The sequence below is a fragment of the Numida meleagris genome, chromosome 1 (assembly GCF_002078875.1).
Source record: "Numida meleagris isolate 19003 breed g44 Domestic line chromosome 1, NumMel1.0, whole genome shotgun sequence".
NCBI lineage: Eukaryota > Metazoa > Chordata > Aves > Galliformes > Numididae > Numida > Numida meleagris.
The window spans coordinates 172,469,169-172,490,823 of record NC_034409.1 but is presented as its reverse complement, the minus strand read 5'-3'; the positions used below and the strand labels follow the sequence as shown (position 1 = coordinate 172,490,823).

At 37.2% G+C, this 21,655-nt stretch overlaps 1 protein-coding gene across 5 annotated transcripts in view; it reads left to right on the top strand.

The window, feature by feature from the left end:
* FRY (FRY microtubule binding protein) overlaps nucleotides 1–21,655 on the top strand; it is a 241,890-nt gene that overhangs the window by 212,190 nt on the left and 8,045 nt on the right. For all 5 annotated transcript variants that reach the window (XM_021378243.1, XM_021378227.1, XM_021378219.1 and 2 more), the window contains 7 exons: nucleotides 1,825–2,025; nucleotides 2,551–2,712; nucleotides 5,886–6,049; nucleotides 7,199–7,388; nucleotides 13,580–13,729; nucleotides 15,360–15,458; nucleotides 15,926–16,009. In XM_021378243.1, the coding sequence (XP_021233918.1) occupies nucleotides 1,825–2,025; nucleotides 2,551–2,712; nucleotides 5,886–6,049; nucleotides 7,199–7,388; nucleotides 13,580–13,729; nucleotides 15,360–15,458; nucleotides 15,926–16,009 (1,050 nt within the window). The remainder of the gene's footprint in view (nucleotides 1–1,824; nucleotides 2,026–2,550; nucleotides 2,713–5,885; nucleotides 6,050–7,198; nucleotides 7,389–13,579; nucleotides 13,730–15,359; nucleotides 15,459–15,925; nucleotides 16,010–21,655) is intronic.

Here is a 21,655-nt window from a genome sequence, read left to right as displayed (position 1 = left end):
CTACTGTGTCCTAGGATGAAAGCACAGGGTTCTTCTAATAAATGTATCAGGCTTCATAACAAATTATTTATCATTTGCACTTCAATGTAGTGCATTCTTTAGTACTACATACTCCTATAGATTGCAGTTCTTGTATTTCTGGATTGTTTCTTTCCCAAAAATGTATTTGTCTTTTTTTCTAATATTTGTTCATGAAAAGCAAGCTGAGTATCATAAAACCGAGCTTTTCCTATTTCCAATCATTTTCCAAAGCTCATTGCATTAAAGGGCAATGATGCAAAGTAAGATCTATTTGTACAGTCTGTCAGTTGATTGTTAAGGAAGTAAGATGGCTGTAGAATTAATTGCATATTACACAGTTTGGGGCACCCATTTAAGGAAATGTTTGAGGGCTGAATACGGATTATTCAAGTGTTTAAAATCAGAAATCTGCTGAAGTACCTCACTGAACTCAGACCGTATTTTTTCTGTGATTGCACGTACTTTCGATTTGCATGAGCACAGGATAAAGTTCTTCTATAATCAGTGATTTGCTAATGTTTATGATTTTTTAGGCAGAACTATATTTTTATAAGATTCAGCAGTTACATATTTAAAAGGTCACTGTCAACTTGAGTTTTCAGTAGTTGATATGTTTGTTTAAGAGTGTTGGTACTTACAGAATCCTGTTTTAAGAAGTCAGCCCTCAACTTTAAGAAGAAATGTTGCCTTTATCTATAAATTCCCTGCCCATGTTGATGTGATGTTGAGGGTTTTCACCTAGAGAAACCCAAATCTGCTGCTGGATACTTCTGTGTATACCTTCCATTGTTTGCAAAGCTCATGCGGTCCATGGCAGGAACAGCTGCAGATGCTCCCACGTTGCTGGACAGGAGCATGGCCAGACTTGATGAAGGGAGTAAGAGAATTTGTGCTATTTGTCAGACCAAGCGCAGTCTACTTAAAAAAATACGTTGTCATGGTTCAGTCTGGTTTTCCATGACATACATGAAGTGAACGGAAAAATGGTCGAAAGCTATTTGTCATTTTTATACATAAAAGAAATTAAATGATCTTTGTACCAGTTGACGATCCTAATAAGTGGTTATGCAGTTTAATTAATGCACTCAGTTTATATAAATGTGTGGGGGATTGGAATTGAAAGTTAATACAAAGTGTTCGGTCCATTTGACTGCTTCCTTTTTCAAAAAAACTGATATTATTGACAAATCTCAGTTAATGCTATAGTAGTTCAAATAAATTCAAGTTAAATAAGCCATATGAGCAAAGAATAAAAGTCTAAAATGTGTGCTGCTTCAGATGTTACGTGTTGCGTGCTGTAGGAGGGGTACATTCAAATCTACCTTAACTCATCACTGTGGTTCTGTATGTACAGAAGGATGAAAAATCTTTAACATATGTTTCACAATTGAAACATTGCTATGACCTGTGCTCCTAATATTTTTAAACATCATTGGAAAAATCCCTTAAAATTGCTTCAGAACTTTTCTTTTGCCTGTCATTGCTCTACTGGTATTGAGGTGTGTGTATATGTGGACTCACAAATCAAGTTCTTAATTCGGCAAATGCATGAAAAACATCTAATACTGAAAAGAATGACTCTTCATTTAACTGCCATTTCCATGCTTCTGCTCTTACCTGCAGGTGAAGCACTGGAAAATGTTAGGTGCTCCTATTACATTATGGCTTAACAAAATAATGTTTATATCAAATGTGTATTATATGTTTACATTAAAACGTTTATTGACCTAACTTTGAGCTAATTATTAATTTTTTATATGATGAGTTTCAAATGAAGGAAGCTGACCCTACATCCAATTTCAGGGAGAGAGCATGGACAACTTCAATTGGGGAGTACGGAGACGGTCTCTGGACAGCCTGGACAAGTGTGACATGCAGCTGCTGGAGGAGAGCCAGCTTTCTGGGAGCACGCCCAGCCTGAACAAAATGAACCATGAGGACTCTGAAGAGTCATCAGAGGAGGAGGACCTGACCACCAGCCAGATCTTGGAGAACTCAGACCTAGTAAGTTGTTAACTTGAAATTTAACAGTAGGTAGGATTGTGTTTGTGACTAAGCTGGGCTTTTAGTTTCCTCTCATCCAGGTGCAGTCTTAATCAGCTGACACCCGGGGGGGGTGGCACTCACTGCTTGCTTCTCCCTTATTTGCATAGGTATGCAAGACTTAATGTAAAGTTCAAAACATGGGAAACATCAGATCTGATTAGATACTCGTTTTTCTACAAATTAAAATATGTCAATTTTGCATTAATGGCCAGTAGTAAATCTTTCTGATGTATATAATACTTAAAGAAATAGGAGAAGACTCCAGTTTTGTAAATTGTGTCCAGTTTTCATTGTTCACTTCTAGGATGTTTGTACACTTTTTCCAGTATAAATATTGAAAAGTTTATAATATATCTGCATGTACAAGCTGAAAGAGCCACCATCACTGCCATTTAATATGATGTCTACTTTGCATGTTCATAAAAGCCATGATAAGGTAGCTGTGTACTCAATTCCTTTGTCCTTTTGTTGTCTTTCGAACAGATTATAAATCTTTCCCCATCAGAGGATACAAACCACATTGACTCACTTTCTACGTCATGTGACACGACCTCAGCAGACCCTCATCATTTTAACATAGGATCATCTAGCTTTGATGTGTCTTTGCCTGATATGAATAATCTCCAAGTGCCTGAAGGATCCAAGGTTAATAAATTTTTACTTTCTTTTCCAACTGTAGCAGATTTCATTTAACATTTTTTCAAGTTTATTTTGTTTATAATTTCATGAAGGGTTTGATCTGTGAAAGCAAGTACATTCTGACTTTCTGTATATAATGGCATAATGTAGTACATACATATGCTTGGGCGCATTCATAACCTTTTTGTTCCATTTACGGTTTCGTTATTAAAAGATTTTCTTTATTGTTTCTTGGGGATATTGCACTGTGTATACATCAAGATACTACCAGCTCATTAGAAGACAAATTCATGGAGTGTTTACAAGTCACAACCCTAAGGGAATGCTGTTTTGTTCTGCTTGCTGATTTAAAAGCCAGCTCGTGGGGTGGGTGTATGCTTGTATTCACTGGGATTTTTTTGTATGTGGGAACCTATTGTACAGTTGTGTGCAGTGGATTCAGTTCTTGCCTTTTGGCAGACACTCAGAAATTTTAGATTCATGACCACAATATTAAGCCATCTTGGATGGAGGGAGGCAGCAGGATTTGCAAGGATAAAAGAACCATGTTCAGCGTAGTTTATTTCAGACAGTTGTGTCAGAAGACAAAAGTAATGTAAGGTTGGTAAATGGTAATCAGTGTGGGGGCAGTTTCTTTCATTTTCTATTTGATAATACTTCTGTTTATGAGAGCTCAGGTGAACACTGTCTTTCCAGAAATATAATCTGAAGGGGTTTTATTGTGGCTTTATAACACTTGTATATTAACCACTAAAGCTTTCTCTTCCATGTCTGAGTTGGAATGTCTTTTGCAGGAAAGCAGTGTAAGAGAGTGCAGCAGAGGAGGAGGATAGTTGACTTGTGTAATCATCAGCTTTCATTCCTGCTCTTGCCTTTGATCTCTTTCAAATGCAGCGACACAAATAACTGATATAGTACTGCTAATACTGCATGTAACAGAAGTTATGGAAACTGGAATTTTAGACAATAAGATGTAGGTTGGACTTGTGCTGAGTGTTGAATAAATTCTTCATGCTAGAAACTTCTCTAGGCAGAAGAAAGGACTGGTGGAGGAAAATGTGGTTAAGAATCAGAGAGGAGAGGAACTTATTAAGATAATGGTTGTAGAGCAGATAAACTGATTATCATTTGTCAGAACAACTGCTGGTAGACATGTTACCATGTAAAAGCTATAAGCAGCAGAAGTTGGCAGAATTTCAGTTCAGGAAGCTGCAGTCAGAACGGATATGTTTGCAGGTGGTGACTGTGACTAATCTTGTGCATCCTGATGCAGTAGTGCTTGATGTGCGTATTAAGAATTGCAAATCACAGCGTAAGTTTCAAAAATGCCTGCTGTGTTTTTATAATGCCCTAATAGCCATGCACCAGTGTTCAACAAAACATGAAAAGCTTTGGGAAAGGTAAATAAGTAAAGAATGAAAAATTGCAGCAGAGTTTCTTGTGAGGTTGACAAGCAAGTTCGTCTCGTCCTGAGATGTCCTGAGGGTGGTGAAGTATACATAACCCAATATGATAAGGATTTAGCAATGTTATGAAAATGTGTGAATTGATAAACTTTACACAGTGCACCTTCTTAGTGTTTTGTACCTTAAAGATACTTTTGTATTTTTACTCAAAAAAAACTAGTTTGGTATTTTTTTAAGGAAGAAGTGATCCACTTTTTAGTCAGAAAATTGAAGTAGCACCTAAGTAATTTTTGCTTAATTTGATAACATAAAATCTAAACCCCTTTGTACTTCTCTTTGTATGTGAGTTTTTATTTTCAGAATGCTGATGGTATGTCAGCAGTGCAGAAGAAAATGTTTGTTACTTCTTTAGAGCTATGCACAAAGGTTTAGCTGTTGCACCATAATCAAATAGAAAAATATCACTTCAGCTTTTAAATAGATGCAGTGAATGAGAGCAACGGGCAGAATAAGCAGCCTTCTGAAATGGTTATTTCCAAATTCCAGGAGTTAGCATTAATGAGAAGAAATTAATTAAGCTTATTTTCAACTAAAGGTAGTGATTACAGTAATTTAAGGTGATATTTGTAGGAGATAAAAAGTCAGTGATAAATAATACTGTGAGCATACGCAGATTCAGATGCTACATATTTTTGAAGTTATTGAAACTCATCTATGTCTAGAAGATATTCCAATCCTACGTGTGAATTCCATTCCTACGTGAATCTTTAGAGTCCACTTTTTTTCTTTTTCTTTTTGTGCATTGTATTGGACTGCAGTGGGTGTGAAATGTTTGCTTCCTCTTTCTTCCTCCCTTATTCTATCCCATCAAAACGTGTTTGCAAGTGGTTAATGTAACTCCTTCTTGATAAACATAAACAGTTTGTGCTGTGGTTCATTTTATCTGTCTTGGACTCAGGAATATTACTATCTTTTTTGCTCCCAACATACATGTACATGCACATGTGCATCCGTACAGAAGAACACGCTTTTATGAGACATCTCAAACAGAAAAGATGAAGAGTTTGTGACCTTCTTGCTGGAGTCATCCAAACAGGATGACCTTGCAGAGATGTTGTGGATGATGCAGACAAAAGGCAAAAGATTCAAACTGAATCAGACTGAAAATATAAGAGAAATTGAAAAACTTTCAAAGAGAAATCAAGAGAGGTGATTAGATGTGTCCATTAGCTTTAAGTACTAACAGACAAAAAAAAGGAAGTGATAGAAGCATAATCTTTTTATTGGCCTGTAAAATGCTTTGGCTTCCTCTTGTATGGCAGTTACTGAGTAAATATGACATGCTAAGAATAATTCTCAATTCTAAATATGCATGCAGTGTTCCAGACAGTGATTGTTTTCAGTATATCTTGAGAGTCTTTAGAACACTCTTGGACACCATAAAGTAAGAAGTAACAAGGACAGCCTGACAGTAAGAAGAACTCTATTTAATTTTTCCTGAAAAAAATGCTTCTGTGCTACATTCCCAAATGTATCAAAATCTGAAATTCTTTGCAATTCAGTGGAAGAAATACCTTTAAAAATAATATTGATCCAAGACAGCAAGTTTAGCAGATATAGTATTATTAACTCAACTCATGTATTTTATTTTATAGAGCTTTACATCTGTGCGATTTAACATGCTGTTTATTTTTCATTAAGTACTTTCTGGGTTTTAGTGTTATTAACTTATTAATTTGCTGTTTTCTAAGACGTCATCATTCACTTTCCTAGGTTGAAGCCATACATGAAGAGCAAGACGCAGCAGTCCATGAGGATGACCTTTCAGCATCTACCAGTGAACTCCCTGGAGCATTTGAATGCAGTGATAGCCTTAGTCTGGATATGACAGAGACTGAAGAGAAAGTTGACAGGCTGGAACAATTTGCTCTAGCCAGGTACTTGTATATGCTGTTATTTCTAAAAATCCTCTTGCAGTGTACAACGAAGTGGTATCAAATATTTATTAATTTCATCATTGGGGTTCTGGAGAGGTAAACCTAAAATTATCAATATAATTGTCACAACTACAGAAATAATGAGATTTTCCTTGTAGGAAAAACAAGATACAAATTATGCATACATCTATGCAGTTAGTCACTGTATACATTATACATTTCATTAAAAGAGAAAAATACTTTTTAAAGTTCTGCAGTAACAGAAATAACTGCTTAGTCAGCTGTTCAACAGATTATCCATGCATTCATCCTTCTGATTGCTTATGGATCATAGAGTTAACAGTATTCTCAGAAATCTGAGCTATGTACTCTTGCAGCCTCCAGACGATTTTTGGATGCACTCTAGTAAATGCTGCACGAAGGCATCAAGATTTTTCCATGCTGTGTGCAGCTTCTTCAGACTTGGAATGCTGAGTTAGATTGCAGTCAGCACCTATTTATGAAGAATAAAGCAGTACAGAGGCATAAAGAAGCCTTCTGTCTCTGTGCCATGTGTTTCAGAATCAACTCCTGTTCTTGGCAGCTGTGGGAGCGTTTCTCCACCACAAAGGCTAATACACAGGAGCAAGTAGCTTTGTACCCTTTTAAAATGAGAGTCAACCTGTTTAATTGACCATGGAGTACAAGAATGATGCTCCGTCCTAAGAATGCATTATATTTGTGGGGGAGTTAAACCAAACATGTCAGAATGTATAATGTTTGTACACACTGAGATATTTTTTTTCCAAACCTTTGCTGTACATTAATGTAACCAAGCTTTCCCAGAATAAGTGTTTTCCTCATAAGTTCCATCCTCCTGTGAAATTTCAGCCTTCCTCTTCCAAACCGTTGTATGATAAAACAATGTAGGTACCTCAAGGTAAGGTAATATAGATTAGAATGGCCTGAAGATAGGGAATCCAATTTGGAGATTTTTCCTCGTGGCCAAAATCTTGCCAATCTTCAGAAGTAATTTGGAAGGTCGTGAGTATTTTTAGAAAGATGCTGTAACTGGTGCTGAGATTAAACCTCTCTCTCTTACAGTGTATTTTATCTGCCACCTCCTTGCGGTTCTGCTTTCATCACAGTTTATTTTCTTTTCTCCTTTAGTTTTGGAGACGTTGATCGAAATGCCTCCCCTCCTCCCTCACCATTTTTTTCTGCCATCCTTGCTGCATTTCAGCCAGCAGCATGTGATGATGCAGAAGAAGCCTGGCGTAGTCACATCAACCAGCTCATGTGCGATTCTGATGGTTCCTGTGCAGTTTATACATTTCATGTGTTCTCTTCCCTGTTTAAGGTGAGAAAATAGGAGACAAATTAAAAATGTGTAGACCGTGCATGGCTGCTGGGACAGCCTTTGGTAGCAGTACTAGTAATGAACTAACAGGGATATAACCATTTTCATTTTTTCAAGTGCAGTTATTATACCAGATTTTCATGTAGAACTGTCTTCTAGGACTAGTTTTGTCATAAAAATAATATAAAAATCTCATACTTGAAGGTTTTAAAATAACACCAATAAGATGTGGATCTACTTTAAAGGGTATTTTCTTCCATGCTTTACAAATAGCTAGAAAAAGCCTTTTCACCTCAAAGGATTGTTAATCTTCCACCTTAAACTGTTGAAATCTGACAATGCCCATCGTAAATGTCAGCATTATTAAATATTCTGTAGCTAATCATTTGCATAAAAATATCTAGCTCCCATCATGTAACATGAACTCCAGAAAATGAGTCTAAAAACTATAACTAGATCTCCGTTCTAAAACTGTAGATGTGCAAAGACAAGCATCATGCAAAAAGATAAGAAAAAAGGGGTAAAATATACGAGCTGTTCTAAGGAATCACTGTCTGTTTTGCATGTGATTGGTTCTTAAGCCTTATTTTATTGTTTCTCCTGCTTTATATGAGGCAGCTGCAGGATATATCACCTGCTGCAGCAGTGTACACAACAGCCAGGTAATTTCATGTGGAATTAAATTACATATGGTCTCAGAGTATGCTTTTGTTTTTACCAATGGGTACACTGCTAATAAATATACCATCTTGAGATCTTTTAATGTATTGAAACTGTCCTTACGAAAAAGGAGCATCAAAAATTAGGACTCGCTTCTCCATCCTGTTTCCTCTGGAGTTAATTTTATCCCTTCTAGCTGTACGCTGTGTCCTCCTTGGAAGATTACACCACTGTAAATAGAGGTACCTAAAGATAAACGTTCTTTTAAGCACTGTCTAATAAATGACTGTTTGAAAAGAATCTCGGTGCTGACTTGAGTGCACGACAGGTCAACTTTGAAAATTAGTACTGTGTTTCTTCACAATGTGTATTTCAGCTTTTTGCCTTTACATCAGTCTTAGAGGTTGGTAGCCCTGTTCAAGTGTTTTGAGAGTTGTTCTTTTTGTCCTCCTTCAAGAGGTGAAAAGAAATTGGTGTCGTACACTGCTGAAAATTAAAACAATATATGATGCTGTGTAATGCAAAACCTAAACATTACTTGTGAAAAGCCTGTTTAACTCCAAATCCTGACACTTACACAATGCATTACTTGTTCTGCTTCTCCTAGTTTCAAAAGATAACCTACTAATTTTCTTCAGCTGATACTAGATAAGAAAGATTTAATACTGCTCTTAAAAGATTTTTCAAAAACAGTAGAACATGGATAATAGTAAACAAAACAAACAAACAAACAAACAAAAAAGATGTTAAGAGTATCAAGAAACCAGGATTTTCTAAATGGGGTAACAGATATATTTTTACTTTACAAAAAGAGCTGTTATTTTCCCAGATTTTTTTTTCACAAGATCTCAGCTTTTCTGGAATTACATTGTGTTGGTGCCGTTAAACTTTGCTACACTATCTTAAAAGATTTTTGACCCTCACCAACAGGAAGTTTTGGAAATAAGCCCAGTATGTGCAAGGCATGCAATGCAGAGTACTGCCATAATATTTAATTGTGAAACAAAATCTTTGTTTGGGCCGGCCTGTCAGCTAAATACTTGGTGAAGCAAAAAGAAGTTTGTTTTCCAGGGTACCTACGTTTTGGTCTTCATCAAGTTGATGGTGACTTGGATGTTTGCCCACAACACACTAAACTTGTTTAAAATTCCTGAAATTATTGAAGTAGTTTTTCTGTAAACTGCTCGTATCTCAGAGATCTCTGGATAATCCCTTCAGGTCTCTGCTCTAAGCTGCCTCTTTGATTTCTGTAAAATCAAATGCCTTTCAGAAAACCATCCAGTTCCAAGACAAATAAATTTGAGAACCAGCAAGTAGTTTGCACAGTTGAGCCTTTTTGTTACTAAAAATCCTCTTCCCAGAAGAAAACACATCAGGTTAAGCAGAAAAAAGTTCTGAGAGTATTTTCTTATTATTCACATTCACACGAAATGCAGCGACAATATGCAAGTGTATACCTATGATGACAATATGATGATGTTGTCATCATTACTCCTGATAGTCTTATTTATTAAAATATATACTTCATTCAGGCCTTGCTTGAAAGATTACAGTACTGTAATCTGTACCTAAAGGGACATAGCTGAGATAACTTGTTATAGAACTGATAGTCCATGTAATTGAAAAATAAATAGGGGAGTAGTATACATAGATACCAATGTATGGTTTCTAAACGTTTTCATAACCAGTTTTAATACTTCACAGCAGTGTTTCAGGTGTTGCATTCTTAGCTATAGACTGATTGTTGCTTTCATGAATATATGAAAAGGAATGGAGTAAAGGAATATGTTGTCTGGGTACTAAACACTAGATGGATCGGCTGTTGATGAAGCCATGACTGAAATGTTTTGAGAAAGTTACGTTTGTGAAATAAATTAGGATTGTTTAAAGTCATTTGTAGAGTGCTGGAAGAAAACTGAGGAGTTCATGGTCTTTATCTTGCTGAGGGCTACAACTTTCACCTTGGTCAAATGTTTTTTTAACTTTTTTTTGTATAAACTGTTCTTAACTTGTATGCTAAGATGAAACCTCACAACATTCCTAGGCAATGTAGTCCATTATTCTTCCTATTCTTTGAAAATTCCTCTTTCTCTGTTTTATGTCCATGATTTCTTGTTCTATCCACAGAAATACATTCTTTTCTTTGTCGCTGCAGCTTATGTTTGAAGACCATTGTCATGACTTCACCTATCCCAAACTTGTCTTATTTAACCTCAGTTCTTAACTTCAGCCATCACCATAAGTTTTCTAAACTTCTAGCTGTTGCTATGGGCTTTCTTCAGTAAGTCTGTGTATTCCTTGTAAAGCAAGAGCAGGTTCTTTACTTCCGCCTAAGTTCTCACCAGCACTAAATAGAATTGATGTTCTGTAGAAGCTATTCCTGTGTAAAATCTTGTATCTCTCTGATAATTGCTTTACTGTAGGATACAGTTAATTCATTTTTCATTTGTAATCCAATCTAATATGCAGATCTTTTTCTACAGAGCTTTGCCCTCCTGCCTACTCTTTATCGTGAATGCGCACTATGACTGTTTCTACGTAGGTGTACAATCTTGTCCTTCTTTGTTTTCCCGACACCATTTCTCCAGTCTGCCAAGATCAGTATGAATTATAATCCTAGCTCCCAAATTGCTTGCAGCCCCTGCAGCTCAACCACCTCTGCATTTAATAAGCGTGTTGCATGTTCCATTATTCAGTGTTTTCATTAATGATTTGGTTAGTGCCTGAGACAGATCCCAGTGGAATCCTCATTTTGTCTTTTGAACTGGACAGCGAACTGTTGATAATTAACTGCTGAGTATGGTTTTAAATACCTGGTTACCTGTAGACCATTTTTTCATGCTAATTTCTAAGACAGTAAATACATTAATATAGAACATACCAATTGTTTCCCCTAACAGCATGTTTAAGCCTTTTGTGGAAGCTGAATTGTTTGATATGATTTGTTCTGAACAAATTTGTACAGCCTACTATTCATCTCTTATATGTTCCTACATTTCCCTGAACTTCGTGATTAATTCCTTTGCTCTTGTTTTTTTGAGATAAACACTTCCCTCATGTTTTTATAACATCCTGTATTCTGTGAGTTCTGAAAGATAATTATTATGGCTCCTAGATTTCTTTCCCAAGTATTGTTATTATCATAGCATGAATTTCCCTAATCTGCAATAATATAAAAGTATTTGCTCTTACTTTAATTTTTTTTTCTGATGTCTTACTGATGCTTTGTTTATCTATATGCAAATATTCTTTTTGGTAGTAGTAAGGCAAAAAAGGGCATTAAACTCATCAGTCTTTTCAGTAACTTCTGCTAGCAGCTGTTCCTCTCCGTTGTGAGTCCTTGGCCTTTCTCTTAATTATCTGTAAAATACTTTCTTGACATTCTTTCTCATGCTAGTTTATGTGATATCTCCCTCTTTAATTATGACAATGTCATGCTATTTTTGGTGCCTAAGTTAGTAATTGAACATAGTTTTGCATTATGTTCTTCTTAGCATGAATATTTGCTTGAGTGAAGTATTTGTGAGTTAGCCAAATGTGTATATCAAATTATTTTCTGTCTTTCAGTGCTATAGAATGAACCTCTGGCCTCTTTTTATGAGTAAAGGAATGGGCAACTCTTCATTATGTCCTGTTCCCCATGCAGTTCTTTCCCATGAGCTCCTTCTGGCAAATTCTTGAAAGCACACATGTCATTTGCATTATTTCTATGATCTGTCTCCTTTGCTGTCTCTTAATCATAAGGACAGTTACTCCTCCCCAGGAAGGGCTTGTGGCACTTAAACAAGTTACCCAAAGGAGCTGCAGAAGTTCTTATGTTGGAGCTCTCACATCTCACCTAGACAAAACCATGGCTGACCAGATCTAATTGTGTTGACAACAGTCCCGCTAGATGTTCTCCAGAGGTCCCTTCCAATCAGTAGTTCCAGGACTCTGTTCCATGATGCCTCTTATTAAATTTCCTACCACTTCCATGTTCTCAGCTCACTCTTCTCTGTTGGTTAGGATCGAATATAGATCTGTTTCCTTTGGCAGAAGAGATGTCAGCAGGTTTTACTAACAGCTGAACTTAATCTTTCTTCTCAAAAGATACCTAACTAGTAAACACACAGCTGTAACCAAGCACTATGATTTAAACGATCTGATAGTTGCTCATAAAAATAATTATTTACCTGTTTTTGTGGTAATTACTAAGTGCCCGTGTCTCAGCTACAGACTCAAGTGCAGCAGAGAATCTGAGCTCTGTGCTGAGTGACGTGTATAGAGCTTTGTTGCTGTGTTGAAGATGGTAGAAAAATATAGTAAGACAGACACCAGATCCTGACTATGAACAGGACTGGTTCAGATGCTTTAGAGAGAAGTTCTTAAGTTGCACTGTAGATAAAGCTTTTTTTTAACCATTTTATAAATTATTTGTGGTACATACCCTACCTGCAGTGTGATGGTTATTACAGATTTAAGAGTCACCCAATCCAATAGTGTCTGTTATCCATAAATTCTGAACTGAGCTCACTTGATTTTAGGTACTTCACATCTAGATCCCAGAATAGAAGGACTAAAGGCCATCTGTATGTCTGTCATACAAATAGGTGTTTGGGAAGCACTTTTCTCCAGTGAAGAATGCTTACAGTGATACACGTCCTTACGTGCATTCCTCAGAGAAGAGCCTACAGTTATATGGCTTAAAATATAAAAATGTTGCATACTTCTATTTTAAAAAACATTTTCATCTTATTCTCACCAGCTGAGCAGTTCACCTTAGTGAAGTATACATTAGCAATGAAACCTGCTCTGCATTTATCAATACAATTATTTCATGTCCTGCAAGACTAAAATATTTTTATTTATTACTCACTTAATATATTAGCCACTGAAAAGAAAGTGTCAGCATTAGAATGGTTCTAATGGTTCTGGAGGACTGGATTGGACTGTTTAAGGACTCAAAATGACAAAAAAAAAATAAAAAGAAATCTTCTGAGAAGAATAATTCCCGGATGCAATGCAGTATTTTTGGAGTCCTCCCAAACAGCAGAAAACTTTCAGTAAGAAAGCTTTTCCCCCAGGGGAAAGCAAGAGTTCTTTTCTGATTTTCCATGCTGCTGTTCAGTGTTAGGATGTCCATTATACTGTCTGATTAACCACTTGACATGGAATACTAACAAAACAATACCCGGAATGGACAGAAAAAGTAATGTGCTGATCAACTCTATTAACCCTGTACAGACAAGAAAACAAACTACATGTGGGTAAAAGGCTATATATAGATTGAATCATGTTTACGAGGATATCAGCAGATCATTGCTAACTCTGTAACTGGTTTCACAGCTGCACAGCTGTACACTCTCTCCAGTGTAGTAATTACTGTTTTGTATCCGTGAGCAGACAATGAGTTCTGCACAGGAGGATGGCCTCTGTTGCACATCATTATGTGACACACACATTTAAAAAAAAAAAAGCATGCAGTTTTGTTTATAAAGGAAAGTAGCTTGTACTTGAGGAAAGAATATGATAAACTGTATTTTGCTTTACAGAATATTCAGAAAAGATTCTGCTTCCTAACCTGCGATGCAGCTAGCTACTTGGGAGACAACCTGCGAGGAATAGGCTCCAAGTTTGTGAGGTCTTCTCAGATGTTAACATCTTGCTCAGAATGTCCTACCCTTTTTGTAGATGCAGAAACAGTGAGTATATTCTTTTCAAAAGGTGTATGCTGTGTGGCGATGTTATTTCACTTTAGGAAGAAGTTTTTCACTCAGAGGGTGGTGAAGCACTGGAACAGGTTGCCCAAGGAGGTTGTGGATGCCCCATCCCTGGGGGCATTCAAGACCAGGCTGGATGTGGCTCTGGGCAGCCTGGTCTAGTGGTTGGGGACCCTGCCCACGGCAGTGGGGCTGAAACTAGATGATATTTGAGGTCCTTTCCAACCCAGGCCATTCTATGATTCTATGATGATTGTATGATTCATCATCTGTTTCATGTAAAGGCAACTCCTGCATGGATATGTCAAGAAAATACCCACCTTCCATCTCTAGTTTTTCTTTTTTCTCTTGTTCTTAAGCAAATTTCCATTAATTTCTCATATTCTTTAACTAGGTAAGTACTGGTAGATAGGCAGTACAATTTGTTGAGCCTGTGTGCTGGAAAGCCGTATAAAAGAGGTGTCTGCTGGGTTCACTTGACCGCACAAATGGAAAAGGAAAAGCTATTTTTTACATAGTTCAGCATGACTTTATATGAGATATGAGAAAGACTGTAAGAAATATGCATAGGTTGCTCCAAAAGTAATGCCTCCTATTTATTTCCATGGAAACCATAATAGATACAAAGAGTACGGTAACAGTATTTGATAGAACAAATTCTCAGCTACAAAATACTATTTTACAACATAGCTACCACCATTAGCTATGCATTTTCGCCAGCAATGAACAAGAGTCTGCATGCCACGCTCATAAAGATCTGCAGCAGTGGAGATGACCCACTGTTTTACACTTGCTGTGACAGCATTCTTGCTAGGAGAAAGTTGCCCACACAGTCCAACTTTAACCATGCTGATGTCCACTGTTTAGTCTCTATAAACATTCAGCAAGTGTGGATGAATGTCAGTGGGTGCCATTTGCTGCTCATGGAGGAATTCTCCCTTTGCTTCAGATGCACTTCCATGGCAGATGCCATTCTGTCAGACTGTCCCTCTGCTGCCGTCTGCCGCATGGCAACAAAATGTAATGGAAAGTTGGTGAGAAGGTTCACTGTCATATTACCAACATCGGCCTCTGATGTCGTGGGCCAACATCGTAAAATAGGAGGCATTACATTCAGAGCAGCCCTCATATATTAGTAATTGAGGTGGCCCTTCTTACTGTTTCCATTCTGGTCCATGTTTGTCCAAAAGCTTCAGGACAACACAGGAGCATAGAGGTAGGAACTTCTGAGATGTACTCTTAGGCCTCCTTTTGACAGGTTCTGTGACCACGAAGCTCTGTGCTTTACATCGTTAGAGAGCTGTAGAGATTAATCAGCTGGCCTTGGTGCAGTGTTTTTGTTCTAGGGAAGTCCTTTGTGAAGATGTTAAACACAGAACGCAACTTCAAGTCCAACGTATCATAGGTGCACCTGTTGCCAGTAGGCTCTCAGTATACTCTTCTATTTATATAATTTCTAGCATAAACATAAAGTCAAGCAGTTTTCAGTTTTGGTGTCTATAAACCTAAGTATTATTTTGCAAGATATTTTCTCTACTGTATTTCCTATTCTGCTAGAATTTTTATGCTTTTATAGTGACATTTGCTAGCCTTTTTTATTTCCTTTCTCCAGCTTCTGTCTTGTGGCCTTCTTGAAAAACTGAAGTTCAGTGTCCTAGAACTGCAGGAATATTTGGACACCTACAACAACAGAAAAGAAGCAACTCTCTCGGTATGCTGGATTGTGCTGTGTTCTTGTTTTTGTACATGTATACTGACACTATGTCAGGAGACTGCAGATAGTGTCAAATCGTTTAACATTCAATAAAAAAGCATATTTCAGATACTGGATTAGTTTCATGTTTCTTCCTGAACATACGAACCAGAACTTAAAATGTATTAAGTCCTTCAATTTTAGAAACATCAACATGTTTAATACTCTCCATTTTTACTTTCTCCTAGTTAGTAAATAATTCTTTATTTTTCTTGTTCTACACAATTCAAATATTAATATTACTAATAGAAATCAAAACTGCAGTTGTTTAAATTGTAGTCAAAGCAAATAGTCTGTGTGAATAAAAATTAAAATAGCGAAATTTTGTTTACGTGCTATACTTTGTAACTAAAATACTGTTACCTTTCTTCAAATCAAGCTTAGAGCCTTATTCATATCTTCTTTTAATTTCTTTCTGAAAACAGTGGCTTGCAAACTGCAAGGCAACATTTGCTGGGGGCTCACGAGATGGAGTTATTACCTGCCAACCAGGGGACTCAGAAGAGAAGGTAATGAGTGAGAAGGATTATTTCACTCCTCTAAAGTGACATGTGATACATCTTGTTCTTGGATCCACAAGGTCATGGTGTACTTCCCCGTTTTCTCTCTGATGGGTTTTGGCATAATCCAGTTTTCACACTCAAGACTTAGAGGAATTGTTGTAGCCTCAGTCATGGCCAGAGGAAACGACAAGTTTTCAGAGGCGATACTTATGCCTTCCTATTCTAGACAAGGAAGCAGAGTTAACCCTTCCTGGGTTGTGTGTTCAGTCCCTTTCAGAGAGATACTGCATCAGAATTCATTTTCCCACAGCACGCTGTCTCTGAAAATCAATCCTGATGTATTGTGCTTCCACATTACTCCCATTTTATCTACAGCTGTTTCAGACTTAGCCTGCAAGACAGAAAGACTTGTCTAGTTGGAATCCACTTAAATTAGCAGTTACGAAATAATGACTGTAAAATGACCAGTGAAATTATTTATGCTTTAGGAAAGTATTTGTGGCAACAGTAAAATAGCTCTTCTATCACTTCTACACACAAATTTCACACACAAGTGTGTGTGTATATATATATCCATACATATATTCAGTACATTAATTCCAGTTAAGAAATCAGTCTTTTCAGAAATCAGCATGATCCAGTGGCATGCCTGCGGTCTGATATACTACCTATAAGAAACAGGTGATATCTTTGTGGTGTAGAATGAGTTGGGAACTGTTGTTCTGTGGGTTGTTTTTTGTTTCCCCTTTTCAGAGGAAAAGGAATGAGGGGATTGAAAAAGGAGGAGGATGAACAAAATTAGCCAAAGTTGAGAAGCAGCAACAGCATGTAGAAAAAAATAACATCTCCTATTCACATATATTATAGCTTATGAAAGGTTTTAATGACATTTTCAGAACTTATCTGTTGTAACTCTTTTTGGTTTTCTTTCTTCTTTTTTTTGGGGGGGGAGGGGAAGACGTTTTATGGTCATGTTGGTTTTGATTTGTTCTTCTCTCCCAATTCATTTTATTTTCTTCTCATTCCATCTCTATGTATTTATCTTCCAGTTTGATCTCAGCTGCATTTGTTTTTTTGGTTTGATTTTGTGTCATTGCTCAATAATGCCAAATCCTTGCCACCCCTGCGTTTTGGCTTCCTTGACTTTATTAGCAAATGCAATTTGCTAATAAATCCTCTGGCTATGGTCACAGGTGGTGGGAAACCTGTTCAGTCTTCCCCCACCTGGCACCGGCACCAGCAAAAGCTGCACACACCTTCCTATGCGTTTAAAGAAGATGCTGTCTCTTCTGTAATTATTATGGTGTGCCGGGATGTCACGAGATTCTCACATCTACAAAAGAGGGACCTGGAATGTTTGCTGCTACTTCTCCTGCCAAGTAGATCGGGAGAGGGAGATAGAGTATACATAGAGAGGCAGAACAATTGGAATGTGTGTGGATGTTCTCTGCCCATTGGTGCACAACACCCTAAACAGTGGCTTCAGGTAGTAGGTGTTATGCACGTTGCTATATAGAACTTGCTTATACTCTTCATCCCTATTTTGGTAACCCAGAAAATGGGATGGAGGATCAGATATCTTGCTGATCATCTGCTTACTTTCTTTTTTGAAAAACTACAGCAGAGTGAATGCTGGGGAGAAGTAATAGACTATGGACTGAGCTCAGATATAAATGGCCTAAATGCTTCTAAAAGTTAATAAATATGTTCCATTTGTGTGTTTGGTTATTTTTTAATTAGGTGTTCTTTTTCTCAGATTTAAATTTGTAACCAGAGTCAGTATTCTTACTGCTTATCAAGCAGACTGAAAAAAAAAGGTTTCTCACTCCTGCAAGAGTCCTTGATCTATCCCAGCAATGTTCTTTCAGCCCAAAATACATTATTCCTTGGAAGCTGACAGGATGGTAGATCTTTGATCAATAGACATATTTCTTTCTTCTCAACTCACCTGTCAGTTGAAAACAACTCTTCCCTAAGGAACTTTCTCATATATAGTAATCCATTCTGTTTATTCAACAAAAGAGTAATGGGAGAAAGAGTCCAGGGGAGCTGGAGAAATGTCACTAGAAAGGGAACAGTTATCCTGTTCCCTGTGATTCTTAGATTGACAGATATATTTTTTTCATGCTGTTCTCCCTTAGCCTGGAAGGCCTAAGAATCTACCAACTGTAGGAAAAAAAGCATCTATCTTACAATGGTAGCCATTAGGGAACCTGTCTAAAATCTTAGACTTATTGATGGTTTGACTAGGGCCTGAAATCCTGCTTAAAACTTCTGACATAAAAAATTGCCTAGCTAAACACAAAAACCGACTACTTCTGAAAAGATTCAGAAATAATTGCAAAGAAGAAAAAGCAATACCTTGTTCTATGGAGTACAGAAAGCTAGGATTCTCAGAACCCCCGACTTCGTAAAAAGCTTGGGGTAAGGATAATCCAACCTGCAGACGAGGCAGAAATAAGACCAGATTCGGTGCTGCCATCAGGGTTGCATCACAAATGGTTTAAATGGGTTATGCTTGCTTGTCTGCACAGTTCACTTAGCACTGGTTTCCCTAATCAGATCTTAGTTCAAAATAATTGCACGTGATTTGTTGACCATTGTTAGTATTGCTGAAAATAGGCACAGGCAAAAATTGCTTATTCTGACATTAAAGAAGCTTGAAATAGAATTTGTCAAGGCCAGCTGGTGGAGCTAGAAAATTGGATAACAGCTAAACATCTCAGAATGCCTTTCCACCCCTTATTCTTGCAACAGATTGCATGATTGGTACATCTCTGATTTGTAAGCTATGATGCTACATTCAGTCATTTGATGCTGCAGAGTCTTAAGGACAGAGGAGTTGATTTATTGAGAGATTAACGGCACATACTGTTACGCTGTCTGTCCAGGTGTAACAGATGAGTAAATCTATTGGTACATTTTTGAACCCTACCAAATGGGGATTTTTTTTTAATCTAGCTGAAGACTGGTTCTGTGGTGTTTTTTGGTTTGTTTTTACTTTTATTTATATTTTTGAAAATAGATACATGGAAGAACCTAATTTTTCTTGTCAATTAGTAGTAGTTAATTCAAGTAAGTTTTTGTTTCCTAATGAGACCTTCAGCTTACTCTGCAGGTCTAAAGTCAGTATACACTTTCCTTAAAACATTCAAAAGATCACATTCTAATGAGTGTGGGCTGTACAAACTCAAGCTGTTAATGGATATTTAAAACATGCTGCATCCCTTAACACTTTGCTGGAAAAATTCAGAATGTGCCTGTTACTGTGGGTTTTCCTGTGGCTAAAGGTTAAATGATGCTGGGCCACCAACAAGACTGAAGATCTACCTCTTGACACTGTAGTAATCTGGAGTTAAACTGAGTCACAGTACGCCTAAAGGCAGAGTGAATCTCATTATTAAATTAGAAGTTTGATTGGAAATCAAGATTAGAAATATCAATTTCTTTGTACAGTCTGACTACTGTTGGACAGGTCCATGGACTCATAATAAGCTCAGTTTGGCTGTTGGGGGCAGCTTTTCTAGAGGACCACAGCTGGGTTTTGGCTTTCTCCAGACAGAACGATTTCTGCTGTCCTTCAAGTCCAGTGGATATTGAAGAATGCAGCAACATACTGTATCTCTCTTTTTCTCTCTGATACATATACATTTATATATACATTAACTTTCCCAGGTTGTGTGGAAAAGGTTTTGTCTGCTGCAGTGTCAAATCACATAGAATACCTCAATAAAATGCACTTGCAATTAAAAACTCTTGCACACAGCAACTATTTTGTTATGATGGGACTCTCCTGTGTCATTAAATGACTGAAAGCTATGTTGTCATCAAAGTTTTAATGTCTTAAGAAATATTTGTGTAGCTCTTGTCTCTTTATATTATGTAAAACTGATTCCTTGAAAAAAGCAAGAAGACAGTGATATGAAGATTAGTATTTTGCTATCTTCTGTTCTGCTAATAGTACAGAAAAGTAATTCTTCTTCCAGTAGTACATCAAAGTGTTGCTGTTTGGGTGGGAGTTGAGGGTTCTTCTTAGTCATAACATTTACTAGCTGCATGGCGTGATCCAATGACTCTAAATATTTGGTATTTTCATAGTCATAAAATCATGGAGTGGTGGAATGGCTTGGCTTGGAAGAAACCTTAAAAACCATTCAGTTCCACCCTCTCCCGTGGGTAGGGACACCTCCTACTAGATCAGGCTACCCTGGATCCCACCTGACCTGGCCTTGAACCCCTCCAGGGATGGGGCATCCGCTGCTTCTCTGGCAACCTGTTTCAGTGCCTTACCACCCTCATAGTAAAGAATTTCCTCCTAACATCTAACTGAAAAATTATTCCCTCTTCTCCTATTACTATCAGATTATGTAAAAAACTGGTCTCTCTCCTGATTATAAGGTCCCTTTAAGTTGCAGTAAGGTCTCCCCAGAGCCTTCTCTCCTCCAAGCTGAATAAGCCCAACTCCCTCAGCCTTTCGTTGTAGGAGAGGTGCTCCAGCCCTTTGAGCATCTTCATGGCTCTCCTCTGAACCCATTCCAACAGCTCCATGTTCTTCTTGTGCTGGATGCAGTACTACAGGTGGGGCCTCATGACGGCAAGTAGAGGGATACAGCTGCCAAAAACATTAATTGGGTATTATCTATCACAGTTCCCTTACAATAGATATTAAACTAGAAACTGAGGAGAAAAGTGGAAGCTAGGACCATTCTGCCCGTTTTCATGGTACTGGAGTCTAAAAGAAATGTCATTTATTCAAAAAAATTATTATCAACTTCCAAGGAATATTTCATTTTTTATGCTGACAGAGTGAGGAAGATAAGTTATAATCATAGAATTGGAGAGCCATGTTGAGTTGAACGAGTAGTTCAGGGAGATTTTGTAATATTCCTTGAAAGATCAGTATACTTTCTTCCATTGAAGAAGGAGGGGTTTACATATAAGATGAAATCCTGGTTGCCATCTCCCGCCCCCTGCCTTCTCCATACCTTTTTTTTTGTTTTATTTTCTTGTTTTTGGAAGCAGAAAAAAGAAAAAAAAAGTTTTTCTGCGAAAAAAAAGACCATGGAATTCACTTATTTTCTGCTTTCCCTCTTCTTCTTGAAAGTAAATTCCATGGGAAATTAGAAATTATATATGGATTCAGTGTTTTTCAAAAGTCCAAGTGAAACTTGCTGGCATGCTGAGATTCAGAGGAGCCCAAGTGAGAGGCAAACAAGATCTTAAAAACACAAATCGGCACACCTAGAGCACAGTACTCCATCTGCTTGTGTCCTCTTCTTGTCTGAAACTTAGCTTTACAAAACTTAATTTTCATGAACTGCATGGAAGCCAGGATATACAGGAATGCTTTTTTAAGAATACTAATACTCTTAAAGAAAAACGAAATGCAGGTCAAAGAACATGAAAGGCTTAAAATTAAGCATCACAGAAGTGTAAAGCTTAGCTTGTCATGGTTTTGTTGAAGGTTAGTGCAAGATTTGGTACAATAGTTTTCATACATTTTTAATTGTAAGGCCCATGGAAAGAAACAAGGCTGAAGTACTTTGTGTGGCCATACAAAGTTAGCATTATTTGACCTTTCTCTATTTGATGCCTTTGTACTGATGATAAGGTAAATCATTTTAGTAAGAATTTCAAAAGTTTATTAATGTT